This window comes from Hipposideros armiger, unplaced genomic scaffold (assembly GCF_001890085.2).
Source record: "Hipposideros armiger isolate ML-2016 unplaced genomic scaffold, ASM189008v1 scaffold_29, whole genome shotgun sequence".
In the NCBI taxonomy this organism is placed as follows: Eukaryota; Metazoa; Chordata; class Mammalia; order Chiroptera; family Hipposideridae; genus Hipposideros; species Hipposideros armiger.
In genome coordinates, this window is record NW_017731379.1 from 4,676,247 (window position 1) to 4,696,241 (window position 19,995).

General features: G+C 36.3%; 1 protein-coding gene across 12 annotated transcripts in view; it reads right to left on the reverse strand.

Moving 5' to 3' along the window:
* BCAS3 (BCAS3 microtubule associated cell migration factor) overlaps nucleotides 1-19,995 on the reverse strand; it is a 574,404-nt gene that overhangs the window by 507,244 nt on the left and 47,165 nt on the right. For all 12 annotated transcript variants that reach the window (XM_019636670.1, XM_019636667.1, XM_019636663.1 and 9 more), the window contains exon 6: nucleotides 11,012-11,093. In XM_019636670.1, the coding sequence (XP_019492215.1) occupies nucleotides 11,012-11,093 (82 nt within the window). The remainder of the gene's footprint in view (nucleotides 1-11,011; nucleotides 11,094-19,995) is intronic.

Sequence of the window (19,995 nt, forward strand, 5' to 3'; positions counted from 1 at the left end):
AGCAGCGTCCTCCACAACTAGATTGAAGAACAAAACGACAGCAACTTGTCTGTTCCCCTTCCCCTAATTCCCCAGCACTGTTTCCATCCCCCCAATTACCCAATAAAAATTTTTTAAAAATCTAAAAAAAATAAATAAAATAAATAAAAAATAAATAAAATAAAATAAAAATAAAAACTTCTGGGTCAGTCGAGTGGTGCATTGGTTTAGAATTGGCTTGGGACACCAGCTCTGAGCAGCAGGACCAGGGTTCGGATCCCACATGAGAGCCAGTGACACTGCCCTCTACAGCTAAGATGGTGAACAACAGCTCGACCTGGAGCTGGGCTGCTGTGAGTCTCTAGTGACGGCATAGGCTGCAGTGGGGCTGGTTGGCAGCTGGTGTGCGCTTTCGTGAGCTACTGTGAGCGGCCATCAATGCCTGGTGAACGACTGCCTCACCCAGGAAGAGCACAATGATAATACCAACATGGGCCAGTGAAGCGACATCCTCTACAAATAGACTGAAGAACAAAAGGACAGCAACTTGTCTGTTCCCCTTCCCCGATTCCCCAATAAAATCTTTAAAACAAAACAAAACAAAACAAAACAAAAAACACGGGCACTAGATTTCAACATTTTATAAAAATAAAATGGCAATTAAGCACAAGAAAAGATGATCAATATCATTAGTCATTAAGGAAACTGGAACATTACTGGTAGGAATGAAAAACAATATATCCACTTTGGAAAACAGTTTGGCTATTTCTTACAAAGTTAAGCCTACACTTATTATATGACCCTGTATTCTCACTTCTAAATAACTGACTCAAGAAAAATGAAAACATATATCCACAAGCAACTATTTACAGCAGCTTTATGCATAACAGACAAAACTGGAGACAATCCAAATGTCCATTCATTGGTGACTTAAGGAAAACCAAATTATAGTATATCCAGACAATGGAATGCTCCTCAGAAATGTTTAAAAAGGAATAAACTGAAACATACAAAAACATACATCGTTCTCTAAAAGTATTATGTGAAGTGAAAGAAGCCAAGTGAATATGAACGTTATACACTCCATCTTTTCAAATTCGAGAAAGGCAGACACAATACTGACTTAAATCATATTAGTGATTGCTTCATTTTTTTTTTTAGATTTTTTTTTTAATTGGGGAATTGGGGGAGGGTAACATCGTTGGTGGTTGCTTCATTTTTAATGTCCAAATACTATTCCACTGAATGGTTATACCACATTTTGTTTATCAGTTGATAGACATTTGGGTTGTTTTCACTTCTTGGCTTATTATGAATAATGCTGCTATAAATATTCATGTGCAAATTTTTGTGTAGACGGATATTTTCATTTTTATCGTTTACACACTGAGGAGCGGAACTGGTGGGTCATATGGCCATATTTAACATTTTAAGGAATTGCCAAGCTGTTTTCCCATGGCTGTTCTATCTTACATTCTCATCAACCTATATGAGACTTCCAATTAGTCCACATCCTCACCAACACTTGTTATTACCTGGTTTTCTGTTTATAGCCATTTTAGTGGGTATATTTAGTGGACAAGGGGACTTACTACAGTCAGTCTGTCTTAATTGTGGTAGTAGTTACATAACTATATCCATCTGGCAAAACTCATATTGTATACTTAAAATTGATCTGTTTCATTGTATGTAAATTTTTCTCAATAAAGCTGAGTTGTTTTTAAAAACTTAACTTAAAATCACTATTACTTAGAAAATGAGTTTTCACTTTCACACCTTGGAAATGTGTTATGATTAATGAACACAGATTTCCAAGACCACAACATATCCAATTCACTAAGATACCTACATTCTTCTTTACAATTCTCCGGTCAAAAGCATTTAAGCTGCACTGATAATAATCAGCATCTCCATTACAAGTCTGTTTATTTGGGTCAGAATCATTAAGCTCACAAGTAATTTAGTTGCTTCATGTTACACCTTTGTTTTTATCTGATTCCAGATATCTGTCACTACCCCTTTTGAAGTACTTTTAATAGTTTATACCAAATCCTATAAAAGGGAACCAACATTTCTTTTAAACGGTTGATTTAATTTAGGGTGAACGTAACTTGAATAGACTACAGCTGTCTATGTGACATACCTTATCCTGACAGCTTAAAATTTTAAATGTAGTTATGTAAGATAATGGCTTTTCTATGTATTGGTCCCCATATTGACTATTTTCATTGCTCTTCACCCTTAGACTAAACAACCAACGACTTCAAGAACAATGAAAACACTAGGGCAATTAAAGATATTTCAGACCTTCGAAACAGAAGAAAATATGGACAAACTGAGCTATTTTTTACACATTTCAATGTTTGATTTCTGCAGAAACATAGCCTAGAATCTCCTGGATTTGGTGTGTTACCCTGTAATATTGGAAGAATTATATTCTGAGAAACAGTGAAGCCTAAGTGGTGAAAAAGATAGCTTTAAAGTTCAAATTCCAGCTCCACCACTTATCAACTATGTGTCTTAATGCCAGTCACCTTAACGTCTTTGAGCTTTCAGTCTCCTCACCTGCAAAATAGGGTAATGGTCCTCACCTTGCAGGATAGTGGTAAAGTGGTTTTAATGCATATAATCAACGCAGAATTCACGTGAAAAATATCAAGCGTTATTATTCACTTGATTTATAAATTTATTCCCTCTCTTTTCTGTTCAGTATACTTCCCTCTCACTATAGTCCTCATAGGAAAAGTCCCTGATTACAGGGTTCAAATAGATATACACTGAGAATACTCTTAGATCCATTTCCCAAATTCAACCCCATGACATCGCAAAAACTAAAAAACTAAAAAAGCAGCACATCTAAAACTTTCTCCCTTAGAAACACTATTTCTCTGGCCAAAAACATTAAAGAAATTTAAGAGGAACAGAATATACGTTTCCCCAGTTATTGTTTACTTATGTCACAGGCTTAGCAAAATTTTGTAAAAACCTAAATTATCCCAAGTAGTAAAAGCCCCAGTGATAAAGATGAGGTGTTATGTAAACAACAAACAAACAAAAAAACAAACACACACACACACACAAGGCAAACTAATAAGCAATTAGAGCAGAAAACATTAGGGAAGCCCTAAATCTCATAGTTTGACCATTTAAAATGTCAATAAGCCTGTTTCCTCTTTGCAAAATACTGGTGACGAGTGTAAGCAAATGTCAGTTGGCCTACTTTTAGAAGGTTGCTAGTGTTTTGGCTGACACACTCTCACTCTCTCTCTGTCTCTCTCTCTGTCTGTCTCTCTGTCTGTCTCTCTGTCTCTCTCTCTCTCTCTCTCTCTCTCTCTCTCTCTCTNTCTCTCTCTCTCTCTCTCTCTCTCTCTCTCTCTCTCTCTCTCTGGCTGAAAGTCTCTCTCTTTCTCTGTCTCTCTCTCTGTCTCTGTCTCTGTCTGTGTGTCTGTGTGTCTATGTGTGTGTCTGTGTAGGATTTACTTGTTTAACCATAATCATTAAAATTTTACAGGAAATAAAATGTACAGCAAACCCTTCTGGAGAAGTTCATCAGAATTTCTGAGTTCATATAGCCGAAAAATCAAACAGCTCTTCATTGAACATGATAAAAACCACATTCAAGTTGTTTGAAAAGCATGAAACAAGTAGTTGTATCTTAAGGTAAATAATGAAAACTCAACACCTATTTAAAAATTTTAAAAAACATATGCAAATGAGAAAAAGTTTAATTATAACTCTAAAGTTGTTCTGCTCATGTTTGTTTCTAGAAAAATAACTTCAGCCATTCATATCATTAAAAAACAACAATGATTAATATTTTTTACTGCATGGCTGGGCTGTTTACAATATTACAAGCTTCAGAAAATACTTGGTATTTATACTCTTAATAGAAAAAATTGGGTTGGATCTTAGGAATTTTTTAAACCTTTTAATATTTTGAGATGTGAAATTGCAAATTCCTTGCATAACAGAACAGAATGAAAAATAATAATACCTTTTCAGCAGTAAGTCAAATGAAATAATCTAGAAGAAACACACGAAGTTGGCTACCCAATGTTCTTTTGTTTGGGGTTTTTTTTTAATTTTTTTTTTCTTAATTGTGGAATTGTGGGATGGGAACAGCATTGAGGAATCGGGGAAGGGGAACAGACAAGTTGCTGCCCTTTTGTTCTTCAGTCTAGTTGTGGAGGACGTCGCTTCACTGGCCCATGTTGGTATTATCATTGCGCTCTTCCCGGGTGAGGCAGTCGCTCGCTGACCATTGGACACTGCTCACGGCGACTCACGGCGGCTCACGGCAGCTCACCAAAGTTCATGCCAGCTGCCGGCCAGCTTAACTGTAGCCCACACTGTCACTGGTGACTCACGGGCAGCCCAGCTCCAGGTCAAGCTGTTGTTCACCATCCTAGCTATAGAGGGCGCAGCATGACTGGCCCTCATGTGGTATCCGAACCGGGACCCTGCTGCTCAGAGCCAGCGTCCCAAGACAACTCTTAACCAATACGCCACTACACCGGCTCAGCTTTCCAATGTTTTTGATGAGTACCAGAAAACTGGCTCATAGACACCTGAGGATATTATATCTCCAAAGAGTCCATCTATTCTCAGAATAAAGTTCCTAACTTATAAGAATTTGTTCCTAAACATTCTTATATGGAGAAAGTTCAGTACACTGCACTCCTAAAGATAACGAATAGGGTTGAACCTGTATTTCTAAAACATCTGGTTCAGGTTCAAGGCTAAAGTGATCATTCTTCTCCATAAGCAATAAGTAAATAGCATGAGCACGTGCCTAATATAATTCCTAATAGAATTACAAACTCTACTAAGAGTCAAAAACTGTTATCATGGGCCAGACGAGTAGTTCAGTTGGTTAAGAGCGCGAGCTCTGAGCAACAGGGTCGCCGGTTCGATTCCTACATGGGCCTGTGCCACCCGAGCTGAGCTGCCACTGAGCTGTCAACAGGTGGCAGGATGGCTCAGCTGGTGAGAGAACGTGCTTCTAACAACAAGGTTGCCGGTTCAACTCCCGCATGGGATGGTGGGCTGAGGCGCCCCCCCACAACAAAGATTGAACATGGCATCTTGAGTTGAGCAGCCATGAGCTGCCAACAGGCAGCCGGATGGCAACTGGACTTGAAGCTGAGCTAGCTACACCCTCCACAACTAAGACTGAAGGACAACAACTTGGCTGTTCCTCTTCCCCCATTCCCCAAAACTGTTCCCCTTCCCCAATTCCCCAATAAAAACCTTAAAAATATAAAAATAAAAAAACAGTGTTATTCATCCGGTCACTGACAAATGATGAAAAAAAGACTTTACACAACAGTAAAGTTCTAGTTTCTCTTTTGTAAAATAGTGAATAAATTCATTTTGGTGCACCACTCATATTCCACATATTATTAAGACACTACATAGAACACACTGTTCCTGTGACTTCAAAAGACACATTATAGTAGAGGAGGATGGTAATAAAGGAGAAATTTCCCCCCCCAAACAAAAAGAAAAAAAAAACCTGAAAATTAGAGGTTGGCAAAGAACAATCAAGAAATATAATTTTTAAAATAAGAAAACGAATAACAAAAGAATTTTTTAATTCAACTTTCAAGGGGAGTCATGATTTAAAATTTATGCAAAGATTTTCTTTGCATGGAACTAAGACATATCACAAAAAAAATTATAGATTTCACCAAATAATAAGACAAATGGCAAATTACATATGAAGTATATAAGACACATATCCATAATAATATATCACTAATCTAGTAAAAAGCTTAAATCAATATGGAAAGGGTATAAACAAGCATGGTATTAATTAGAATAAGTGGCAAAAATATGAAGATTTTCCAGTCTCCCTAGCACTCAAAGACCAAAAAAATTATGAATAAAGAGGATTTCCTTCATCAGATAGGTAGAGCCAAAAAAAGATTCACAATAGCTAGTAGAGGACAGAATTGCAGAAAAAGCAATTCTCATGTATAGAGGTGGGTATAATCTCTCTGAGAGTTTTACAACATGTATCAAATTTCACAGTACATATTCTTTGACCAAGGAATTTCTAAGAATTCTAAGTTATCCTAAAAAATAATTCTTGTATATTTTAATGTACATATATGAAAACGTATAACAACATAACCTGTCATAGGGAAAAACTTTAAATTAATATAAATGTTCATACAATGGAATGATACATAATTTTTGGCCATGTTGAAAGAAATTTATAAGTTTTGAAATTAAAACATATTCACAATATAAAGTTATGAAAAAAAATACATGTGAGCACTTGTACACACACAACTTAATACATGTAATACATGTAAAGAATCTGAATCTGGCCCGGACATACTACTACAATTGAATCTCATGCAAGTGTCAAAGGTTAAGGGAAAAAAATCTGGAACTGTATACCCTACCTAAGCTGTTAATACACACTCAGTATGTGGGGGAAGGAAGAAAAGAAGGTAAAAAGGTAACATGGGTTTATCTCTAATAACAAAGGATCATGTGAATTTTCACTTTCTACATTTCAGTAGTTCTTGAGTTTTTATAATGAATATTTTAACTGGTTAGAATTACATGATCTTTAAAAAATTAAAAACATATCAAAGTGAAAATTTCCTCTATGCCACTCCTGGGAAATAACCATTATTAGCACAAATTCTATAATCATATAAAATTTTTAACTTGCATATTAAAACATACATATTGATATATTTTTATTTCCCAGGTGATCTTTGACATACTAAAAACCACAATGGCTACTGACAGTACAAAGTAAGAATTTACTTTAGGTATAATTAAGTTCTAGAAAGATTTGAAAGATAGTAACAATTTTTACCTGAAAAAAGAATATCAATTGATTGGTCATAGCTTTCTGAAACATTGTATTCTGAAGCAGGTTTAAGTTCACTAAGAACATAATCAATTATTGACAGTGACCATGAAGAAGTAAGGAAGCACAAACTATGCTGATGAGTAAATACCAATGATGACCTGCTGTGGGATTAAGAGCGTATACAAATCCTTTGGTTTTTCAGTTTTAGGGGACAGAATTTCCACAGAAACATCTACAAAAAAGGAACCTGCTTTTCTTCTAGCTCATAATTTTCAAAACATTATACCACACAGTAACATTCAACAAAGTTATTAACACCTTGTATCAAGTACTCTGTGAGGCACTAAAGATACAAAAACAGCCTACAAGTCTAGCAAGTAAAAACCAAATGAGCAACTAAAATTTAAAAAAATAATAAGTCCTATGGGAACACATACTTCTGACATTGGATAAGGAATGAGAAGTGTTGGAAGGATATGAGTATTCTAGAAAACAAAATAAGCCAATGAAAATGGCTGCAAAAAAAGAAGATGGATCATTAGAAGAAATGAAAGTAGTTCAGTACAACTATCACAAAGGAGAGTTGTGGAGGCATGGAAGCGGGGGAAGGGGGGAAAAGGGACAATGGTTAAGGGTGGCAGAAAATGATCCTGGAAAAATACAAAGGGGATCTTCACAAAACACCAAAGATTAAGGGTGGCTGAAAATGATGCTAGAAAAATACACAGTGAGGAGATCTTCACCAAACACTCAAGAAACCTGGTATGCAGCAATTCTGTTAACTTCACTTATTAATAATTCTAACAGTTTGTGGATTTCTTTGTATTTTCAATATATACAAGCAAGTCCTCTATGAATAGACAATTTTATACATCTTTCTTTCTAATATTTACACCATTTATTTATTTTTCTTGCCTTACTGTAATTGCTAGGACTTACATTCAATGGTAAATAGAAGTTGTGATACAGGCCATCCCAAACTCATCAGGAAAGTATTTAAAATATCACTATTTGTTGTGATGTTGACTGTAGACTTTTTTATAATCTTTATCATACTAATGATATTTCTTCCTATTCCTAATTTGCTACAAGTTTTTGTTCATCATAAATGGCTAATAAATTTTGTCAAAGGTTTTTTCCACTTCTAGTGAGATGAACATATGGGTGTTCTTCTTCATTCTATTGATATGGCAACTTGCACTGATTGTTTTTCAAATGTTAATCAACCTCGTAGTCCTGGAATATTCTTTACTTGGTCCTGATGTATAATTCTTTTTATATATCACTGGATTCTAGTTGGCAATACTTATATGTAAACGACAGAAAGAGGGGGGAGAGGCGGGGAGGGGAGAAAGGACAGGAGGGAGGAGTAGGGGGAAGGAGGGAAGGAGGTGTTGGGCTTCAGAAGGTGAGGATAAGAAAAACATGACAAGAAAAAAAGAAAAACATGACAGCAGAAAAGAATGACTCAACATTAGAGATAATAATCCACATTAAGACAGTCTCCCAAAAGAACAGATAATAAATTATTTTTTTAATTAATCATTCTAGGGGGTGTAGCAGCCAAATAATACAAGTACCAGAAAGAGAGAATTAAAAAAAAATACTTATGAGAAAAAAATCATCAAAAACTAGTTTTAGGGCTGGCCGAGTGGCGCATTGGTTAAGAGCTGACTTGGGACGCCAGCTCTGAGCAGCAGGGACCTGGTTCGGATCCCATATGGGGGCCAGTGACACTGCCCTCTACAGCTAAGATGGTGAAAAACAGCTTGACCTGGAGCTGGGCTGCCGTGAGGCGACGGCATAGGCTGCAGCCCCTGCTGCAGTGGGCTGCCATAAGCTACTATGTGTGGCTGGCAGCCAGCGTGAACAGCTGGCAGCCAGTGTGAGCTGCCAAGAGCCGTCATGAGTGGCCGTCCCGAGGCCAGCGACTGATCTGCTTCACCCGAGAAGAGCGCAATGATAATACCAACATGGGCCAGTGAAGCAACGTCCTCCACAACTAGACTGAAGAACAAAAGGACAGCAACTTGTCTGTTCCCCTTCCCCGATTCCCCAACGCTGTTCTCCTCCCCCAATTCCCCAATAAAATCTTTTCCAAAAAAAAACTAGTTTTAGAAATTTTCTAAAAATTATGTACACATTTCCATAATGAAGGGGCCCAGGACAATGTGTGAACCAAGAAACAAAAGTGCAAAGTTTGAGAACACTGGGAACAAAGCCAACATTCTACTAGCTTCCAGAGAGAAAAACAAGCCATATACAAAGAGAAAGGTATCAAAATGGCTTCAGACTCTTCAAACATATTACTAAACCAATGCCTTCAAAATTCTGAAGTAACATTATCTACAAATAAGCATTTGTTACCCAACCAAATTATCAATCAAGAATTAAAGAAGAATAAAGACACTGCCAGACAAACAAGATCTACCACACATCCTTTTTCAGGAAGCTTCTTAAGGACGTATTCCATCAAAATGAGCACACAGAGCAAAATTGGGAAAAGAGAAGAATGGCTTACTTTTTTTTCCATTACAAATTTTATGTGATCAGTTGCATATATAACTTTGATAAAAACAAATGTAAAAAATTAATCCAATACAATAAGAGACACATAATTTTTGCAAGTCATAACAGAACATTGAGCTATGTGACATTTTATTTTGAATCTAATATTTTCAAAAGTAAGTATATTACAGTAGTGGAGGAGCCTTTTTTTTTAATTAGACAAATTAGACATACTCAAATTCTACTAGCAACATTAATTGTATAGCTTTATACTCTCTCATGAAGTATTTCTGCCCAAAGTAAAAGTTGAGAAAAGTTGAACATTAATAACTTGCATAAACCAAAGAGCTTCATAAACGACATGAAAGGAGAAAAATCTCTGTGAATTACACACAAAAGAAACAAAGATGTAGTAGGGTCCTTTAGAATTCTCCTTGATTCCAACCATGCAAAGAGAAAGCTAGCTATTCTAAAAACCTTCCAGAAAAGAATGTTCTACCTTCTTTGTCAAAAGATTTCAACAAAGCAAAAATGCAACAGAAAATAGAGCAAGAGAAAGTGCAAACAAGAGACAGACAAAGCTAAGATATGTATATGTCATATAGTTTAATAACAAGGAGAAAAATCTCCACATGACTTCAAGATATTGTTGCTTACTATCACCACCCTTCCCATTCCAAATAAACAGATTTAATCACTACATTAATCTCTAACATTATTTATGCACATGGTAAGTGCAAAATGCACATGGGTAGTAAGTTTTAATAAACATCACTCTCACCAATCTAGAGAATTAACTGCTACAAGCAGTATTATAAGGAAAATTTCCCAACTTCTGGATAAACTGTAAAAACATAACAGAATTAAAATATTTTAATATCCTCTTTTTAAAAAGATTTTTAAGTATGCAAATAATGTTACTGTGAATTGTTTTTTAGTGCACTTGCAAAAACAGTGAGTGAACATGGACAAGTAAATGAGAAAATACAACCTTCAGAAAGCTGAGGTCATTAAAGAGTCAGGAGTTATTTAGGCATCCAAATAAGCAGGTTTAATTTTAAACATGTATTTGATTTTTTTTAATAAAAATAAAACACATGATATTTAAATACAACATTAAGAAGTATTCATTATTAAAGCAGCAATCCAAGGTCAAAAGCCAGAAACTGTACTTCTGACATAGCTGGAAAGGCAGACAGCAGACTCATCTACAATCAAGATAATGGTGAAAACCAAGCTTTCCAAGGTAGTAATTATAACTGAGAAGAAGCGCAAAGACACAAGAACAACAGAGATGTGGGGAATACCCACAGAAGAAAGCTAAACCAGAAACATAACAAAAGCGGCACAGTCAGCAAGGAAGGGATCTGGGAACAGCGATGCCATGAAAACCAAGAGAGAAGAGGGCTTCAAGAAAGAGCCAGCCAAGTCAGAGGCTAAATCAAGATCAAAGAGGATGAAGATAAATCAAAACCACAGCAGAAAGTGAATGGCCATATTGAAATGGTTAAGATTACCTATTTCCATCTCAACTGACAGAACTAAGAGTTTATCTTAGGGGGAGGAGAGGAGGGGAATGGACACTTGGAGGAAAACAGACTTTAGTTATCATTCTTGCTGTCTGTAGTCCAAGACCAATAAAAGAGAAACTTTCTGAATGATTTGTTTCTTCTTCGGGGCTACACTCACCAAACTGTGGCGCAGGCAAGATTCGAGCAGCTCGAACTGGGCCATTTCGGACAGAAAAGAGCTCCTGTGCTTCCCCACTGATCTGCATGAGAAGACAGAAAAAGGTTCGTTAAATGAAAACACAAGTCAGAATATTATTGTACAAAAACAAGGTCTCCTAAATGTTATCATAATTTATTGTCTCCAATGTAATATACGTATACACACACACATACACGCATTCACTCATACACATTTATGGTTGATCATACACATTAAATACATCTTAAATTATCATAAATACTTGTAGAAAATTATAACAGCATATACTTGATATAAATAGAAAAATAAATGGTCTGTTCTAGAAGGCTATTATTTTATCTTTAATAAATTACTGTCTGTTCAGTTCCTGCATGACTGCCTTCCATTTTAGAGCAAAGCAACTATGATTTTCATTAGTATTCAGTTTTCCATGTAAGAAAAAAGATAAATATTCTTAGTATTTTGAAAATGTTGTAGGAACTTTCACAAATATGTTGTAAATGAGAAAAAGCAAAACATATCGTAAAGAACACTGAAATGAAATGTGAATGAGCTAGGTATTGGTTATGGTTCTATAATAGCTAGCTGTTAACCACCTTGAGTAAATTATTTGAACTCTATAAACCTATATTGTTTTTTCTTTTTCAAATATATTTTTAATAAAAATTGTATATATTTAAGGTGTACGATGGGGTGGTTTGATATACATATACATAGTGAAATGATTACTGCAGCCATCCCCTGAGAGTTACCCTTTCTGTGTGATGAGAACACCTGAAATCTACTCTCTTAGCATTTTCCCAGTATTCAATACAGTATTATTAACTATAGTCATCATGCCTGAACATTAGATCTCTAGACGTATTCGTACTACATGACACAACTTTGTACTCTTTGACCAACATCTCCCCATTTCTCCCACCTCCCCTAAGCCTGTTCTTTTGCATTCAGAAACTGAGATGGGAAAGGTGCCAAACGACCTCAAAGATACTTCTATAATTTCAATATTCTGTGAACAAAAAAGTAATATGTAAGCATCTTTAAATGTCATCATTTTTATCATACACATAGATCAAACACCGTATGAATGTCTGTTCTTTTTAAATCATATCAGATTTATTCCTCAGGTATAAAGAGCACAGTAGTCTACCAAGCCAAAGGTGAGAGGGAATGCTAATATATATGTGTCAAGTGTGAAAACGATTGTTTTTCACAATTAGTGGCTCAAGAGAAAAGTTTGCCGCTAATTGAAGCACTGAACTCATTTAAATTAGAAATAGTTAAGAAAGCTTTCCAGACTACTGTAAGTTCCCAATACATTTTCATAATTGTCAAGTGTTTGATGAAATATGTAATATCAGGTAGGGAAAATGGCAAATGCTATACAACTAGTTCTAAATACCCAAGAACTTACAACAGATGTAATAATGGTAAACATTCAATAGAGGAAACATGCTGATGGTATTTTTTTGAAATAGGCCTGCCAAACAAGCAGTTTAAAATATCAACAGTGTATACATTATGAAAGGCTTATAAATCTTCCAATATTAAATTATAAATCTGTAGAGCTGCCTTTTAGATCAACTACTTTTTTAGATCTTCATCTTCTATCAGAATTTAAAGCTGCAACCTATATTTTTGTTTCTTATAAATGTTAAATTATGGTAATGCCTACAGAGCCATCATATTCGTTTTGCTTATAAAAATGATTACAACTTATTTATTGGTTGCAATGGCAAAGCCCTCTATAGCACTGGGATGCAGAAGATATGAGGAATGCTAGCCTCTTCGCACTAACTGTGCAACAATAGCACCACCTATCACCAATTAAGCATACTAAGGCTATAAACTCAGTATACTTAACTAAGAATTTTCCTCTCTACAAATTCCTTTGCGAACATTAATTTTGTAACTGAAAACTATTGCCATTATATATCGAAGCTCTTAAGTCCATATTTTATTATTACAGAATAAAATTTAAAATCTAGAAAAAGCCTTACAAAGTCATTTTGTTCAACCTCCCACCCAAAGCAGTAATCACACATTCTCAGAAATCTAAAAAATCACCATCTTGGATTTTAAGCACACTTTCACTGAAAGGTATATCACTAATGTAATCCAGTTATACTACAGATGTATTATTGGCCCTCTCCAAAGCTGCCAGGTCATATACTTGTTGAAAATAAATTGTCTGAGGGGCAATGGATACGCAATATTCTTCTATACACATACTATTTCTATTAACAAAGAAGTAAAAAAAAAATTATAAAACAATACTGTAGAACTTGCATTGAAATTATAATGCAGAGTAATAAAAATACTTCTCACTATAACAAATAAGGTTTATACCTATAACAAATCATAGTAGTCTAACACAAAATCCACTGCCCGGTACTATTATTTCCATATGCCACAGGTCTAGCACTTAACATTTGGTTCTATTAAATAAAGCCTTAAAGTTTAATCATATTTAACAGAGCTGCTGTGCTAAATTATACTACATAATAAAGAATAAAACAAATCTGCCTTGGCATACTCACAATATAATAAACGTTTGTTATCACTGAATTAATACGCAAGAGCTTACTTTGATATAGAAAAACATTTTGAAATCTGAACACAATGCTTTTCAGAGTAACGGCTTTCAAAACAAACCGAAATGCCCTATTCAATTCTAAGCTTCTACTCTAAATCCCTCTTTTACATGTACAGCAACAAGTAGGAAAAAACATTATGACTGATTATAAAATGCATCCTCACATTCATTACTTATCCTTCGTTACCTCTAAGTTAAGGTCCTAGAAGCTTTGTTTAATTATAACAAAGGGAAGGAAGAGGGGAAGAAACATTTATAGTCACTATTTATAGATATTTGTGAATATGTTAAAAACAAGATTGTTACAAGCCTAATTCTAAAGCATCCTAAGTGAGTCACAGATGTCAAACTCCCCAGAGGAGAGAGAACTCTCCAATTATTAGTAGGTGCAAATTCTACGCTGAAATATTATTTAAGAACAGTGCTAACAAAGTGTATATACAGATAAAACGTGCATGTTTTAAAAAGGGCGCAGAGAGAATAGGTACGTCCTTCCAGGCTCTGCTTTGGCTGCCGTTTTCAACTGCCTCTAATAATTTTATACAGTATGTTCACTGGTAATCCTGCTCTCAAATAAATGAGTGTCAAAACTGATTAACTTTTTTAAAAGGCTTTCAAAGTAGTTTTTCAGTTTCTTAAAAAAGTTTATTGAAAATGGCAAAGAATCTCAGAGATGAGGATTTTATAGATCCTGAATAGAATTACCAGGAGCTGTAAAATCACTTTTAAACCAACAATAACAATAAATACAAGGGTAGAACTCCAAGGAAGGCGTGTACCAAGCCATGTTCCACCTTCCTGACAACCGCAGTTACTTGGGGAGAGGAGGAAACCTCTCCAATAGCTCCTCGTGGGTCTCTGCCTTTGTTCTTACTGGCATTTTAATTTCTGATGACAGACTTTTGTTGTTTGGAGCATAAACCGGACGTACCAGTTTGGAGGCACAATAAGGAGAACAAAGAATGATTTGTTCACACTGTAGGAAAAAAATCTTTTCCAACCATAGAAAATAGCTTTCGCATGGTGAAAATATGCAAATTACATACCAAACCAAAAAAGATGGGGGGAAAGTACAAGTTTAGAATCTCACAACTCAATCTAAGGCAAAAGGAAATTATAACAACCGAGGCAATGATACATACAGAGAGAGGCTATAAAAGTTGTGGGAGAGCTTTATAAGCGCTTTTAGAGGATTCTATTGTAAAAACAAATGAAGGTCATCTAGCCCTCAGAACCAAACTTGTTTCTGAAACCCTGATGACTTTTCAAACATATCTGACTTCAAAACAGAAAATTCAATTAAATATTAAGGACAATAATAATGCTTTACAATGACACAGAATTAGGACAAGAATACATATTTACACCCCAAACTACCCTTTTAGACAATGGGCAAATGGAGAATTGTGGTCTGCAATTGATTCTTTTTAGCAAACTTTATTGAAAGTTAACAGGCATAGAAATAATATATAAATCATATACAGCCTAATAAATTTTCAATGTTAATACACCTCTGTTATTAGCACAGGCATCTAGAAACAGAACATTATGGACACTCAGAAGGTCCCTCCACGCCCCTTCCCAGTCACAAACCCAATTCAAGAATAACTGTAACCATCATCCTGAACTTCTACTACTTTATAGAAGTTTTACTTGTTGAAGTTTATTTAAATGGAATCACATGCTATACACTGTAGTTCCCCCACCCCCTTAGCCATGGGGAAATATGTATATATGCAATGTTTTTTTCTATAATAAACCATATGTATATGGTTTTTCCTATAATACATACCTATGATAAAGTTTCATATATAAATTAGGTACAGTAAGAGATTAACAACAATAATAATGAAATAGAACTACAACAATATACTATAATAAAAATTTTGTGAATGTGGTCTCTCTCTCTCTCTCTTTCTCTCTGATAACCGAGCCAGCTACTAAGTGATTAACGGATAGGTCGCACATACACAATATGAATACATTGGACAAAGGGATGATTCACCTCCTGGATGGGATGGCACAGGACAGTGCAAGATTTCATCACTCCACTCAGAATGGTGCACCACGTAAAACTTATGAATTGTTTCTGGAACTTTCCATTTAATATTTTCAGACTGAGGTTGACCAAAGCTAACTAAAACCGCAGAAAGCAAAACCACAGATAAGAGGGGACTACTGTACTCTCCTGTGAATGGCTTATTTCCCACATTACATACTTACAAAATTCATTAGGTTGTTGCATATGATTGTAGTTTTTTAATTTCTATTCCTATAGAGATTTCCACTATATGAAAATACTGTAACTTATCCATTCTAGTGTTAATGGGCTTCTAGGTTGTATCTAGTTTTGAGCTATTAAGATGTCAGGGGAAATTGTGAAAAACTTTTGAATGGGGAAAAGATTACTGTGTGTTCTTTCAACGGATTACCAAGCTTCTCTAGTGGGCCCTTTGGAGTTATTTGATTCAATAGGGACCTTTAGCTATTTTACAATACTGTTAAGTTATAGAAAACTAAGAATAATGCATTGACTCTTGTCCAAAGAAATGCAAATGAGTTTTGTCTGGTAGAAACACCACTGAATTCCACTCTGTAAAAATGTGATTCCAAGCAGCACACTTGAGTCCCAATAGCACATTAACCAGGTTTGCGTCTCTTAAGTTCCTATCAGCATTCCTAATTGTCTGCATCTGTTTTTCAGATCCTCCTTTGAACCAGCGGTAACAACTTGCCAAATATTTCATTAATGAGTTAAATAAAACTTATGACTCATGTCTGTTTTATAGTTGTGTGTCTTGATTTTACCATTTTTAAAACAGTGTCATAAAGAATACTGCTATGAATATTTTTGCACATTTTGTTTAGTGAACATGTCTTTTAGGTATATACTAGTGCCATTGCTTCTATATTAGAAATATGTGCATATTTTGTAGATTCTAACAAAATAGTTTTCTGTAGTGATTGTACCAATGTACACTTCTACCAGCAATGTAGGAGAGTTCTGCCTGTTCTACAGCCTTGCCAACAGCTGGTGTCAGCCATTCTGGCGAGTGTCCAGTGGGATTCACACTGTAGTTTTAATTTGTATGGTCTTCATGGCTAAGGAGGCTACTTAAAGACCTTTTCATATACTTACTGGAATTTAGTTATACTGTTTCATGAATAACTGTTAAAGTCTCTTGCCCAATACAGTTGCCTGATTCTAAGAAATTATGGCTTTAAATTTATTATGCCCAGTGAACAAAATGCATAAATCAGTCTCCTCTGGAAAAGCAACGCTGCCTCAAACTAAATATATAAACAGTCTTTATTATAGTAGCCCTCCATCAGAGCAAAGGATGTAAGATGTTCGTCCTAAAGGACCCTTGATTTCCAGACATATGTATGATAAACAGTACAGAATATGAATGAGATTCAAGAACTCATGTCAGCAGCTCTGAAAAAAGGTAGAGCTTTTTGTACCTAATCAAATTCATATTTTAATTTGAAATCCAGTCATGAATCCTTCTGCACAACTAAAGGACAATGGTTGTGTTATACCAAAATGATAACCCTTGAAATGAAAAAAATACTGATTTATAAAAATTCATACAAACATTCAAAGCAATTTTCAGTCCCTACTAAAAGTAGGAAACATAAAAATCATTTTACATTTCCCCTTTAACTCAAGCAGTTCAAACACAAAGGATAATGATTAGTTCTTTTTCTTGATAGGTACTTTAACAAGTTTTAATCTTTCAAAAAATAATTTAAAAGAGGTGTTGATTTACCTATTTTTCAAAATGGCTACATCATATGTAGCAAATCATTTCTAGTCTGGGAATATGAATTGAACACTAAGCCAGCAGACATGAAAGACAATAGAAAAAGAATTCCTCATATTTATCTCAAGCACATCCTTTCAGTCAAAAATATTTTTCATGTCAGAGTTCTCTGGATATGTAATGGCTCTGGTTCCACCTAGGAAGTCTAAGGGAGTAAAAGCAGACAATACGTGGGACCTTCAAACTTTTATTTCCCAAAATAATGGCCAACAGTGCCAACTATGACAACAGTGCCAAGTATGTACAACATGCCAGATCATCAGTTACAAACATCACACAGCAACATCAATGATTCCAACAGTTTATAAATTGGACTTGTGTTTATTAACTATACAAATTTGCTAAATCTGAGTTTGGCTTTAAAATAAGGGTGATGACATATCTACCTAACAAGGCAACTGTGTTAAATTGTGTTTTTAAAATATATAACACATAGTTGGCACTCAAAAGATAGTTAAATCAAGAAGATGCTTGTTGAATGAATGAACTGATAAATAAATGACTGAGTCTATATTGGCCTCTTTTTTTCAATCTTAATGGTATTTAGTATAATTTGCCTTTGCCCCACTATTCTCAAAACATGTTAATATTTAATACCCAGATTGTGTTATAATACCATGTCATAAAACACGCTTTGCTACAACTCATTCTTGAACCCACAGGTATATTACTTCCTACGCTTTACAACTCTTGAGGAAAGGACTACAACCAAGGTTAGCAACATCTCATCTGTACAGCAGATTTTTATCACACTATTCTTCACACTCCTGCTCAAGATCAAGGCAGTCTCCACCCTCTCTGGCAAGTCACCCACACTCACTCCAACCTTTATGTGCCTATATAATGTTTCTGCCTGCAAGTTTTTCTTACCAAGAGTGATGTAAAAACAGCCCATTTAAATAAACAAATGTAGAGTTACCAATATTTCCTAATTGTTTCCATGTACTAACCATACAAACACAACTGAAATAAGGTTCCTTAAAAAGAGCATCGTTTTACTCGTTTTAAAGTTTAAAAGTGGCACAAAATAATTTTTCTTAAAGATTTTACAGGGAAATTGGGAGAGGGGAACATGTTGAGAAATTGAGGGAGGGGAATAGTGTTGGGGAATTGGGGAATTGGGGAAGGGGAACAGCCAAATCGTTGTCCTTCAATCTTAATTGTGGAGAATGCAGCAAGCTCAGCTCCAAGTCCAGTCGCACCGCTCAGCTCAAAGTGCTGTATTCTATTAGTTGTGGGTGGACCTAGCCACCATCCCATGCAGGAGTCGAACCAGCAGCCTTGTTGTTAAGAGCACACGCTCTATCTCCTGAGTCACCTGGACGGCAGCTCAGCTCAAGGTGCTGAGTTCAGTCTTAGTTGCGGGTAGACGTAGCCGACCATCCCATGTGGAGGTCCAACCAGCAACCTTGTTGTTAGGAGCACGTGCTCTCACCAGCAGAGCCATCCTGCCACCTGTTGGCAGCTCAGCAGCTCAGCTTGGGCGCAGCTCACTGGCCCATGTGGGAATCAAGCTGGCGACCCTGTTGCTAAGAGCTTGCGCTCTTAACCAACTGAGCCACTTGGCTGCCTCCCCCAACCCCCTCCCCGTAATGTCTTTTTTTTCTTTTTTTTTTAATTGGAGAATTGGGGGAGGGGAACAATGTTGGGAAATTAGGGAGGGGGACCAGCCACATTGTTGTTCTTCAATCTTAGTTGTGGAGGGCGCCAGTCGCCATCTGGCTGCCCGTCGGCAGCTCGTGGCCTCTAAGTTCAACGTGTTGTGTTACAATCTTAGTTGCCGGTGGGCGTAGCCACCATCCCATGCGGGAGTCAAACCAGCAGCCTTGTTGTTAAGCACTCATGCTCTATCCACTGAGCCACCCAGTCAGCAGCTGAGCTCAAGGTGCCTCAGTCTTAGTTGCGGGCGAGTGTAGCCCACCATCGAACAGGCAGTGTTGTTGTTAGGGGCATGTGCTCTCACCAGCTGAGCCATTGCCACCTGTTGGCAGCTCAGTGGCAGCTCAGCTCGGGCACAGCGTCACTGACACATGTGGAAATCAAACCGGCTGCCCTGTTGCTCAGAGCTCACACTCTTAAGCTAACTTTTAACCAATTGAGCCACTCAGCCGGCCCCTGTAATGTTTTCATCTGACAGAAATTGCTGTACCAAAAGCGATGTGTGACATGGAACCTTTCTGTTGTGATCACAAAATACGGTGAATGCTGCTGCCAAGTACCATCCAACAGAAAGACGGGGATCTTCAATATGGAAAGCGGCATGTCAAACCTTAGTATAATAACAGTATGTGACAAGTTTCAACTTGTTCAGTGTAGTCAGGAAGGTGTGAGCTACGTTTAAGAGTATGTTTTAAAGTGTGCCGAAAATCATCCTTCATCATGTCAAAGCTCCGTGTCACACATCACTTCTGATATAAGACAATTTCAATCAAATAAAAACATTATGGGGCCAGCCGAGTGGCGCGATGGTTAAGAACTGGCTTGGGATGCCAGAGGGCCCCGGTTCGGATCCCACATATGAGGGCCAGTGACACTGCCCT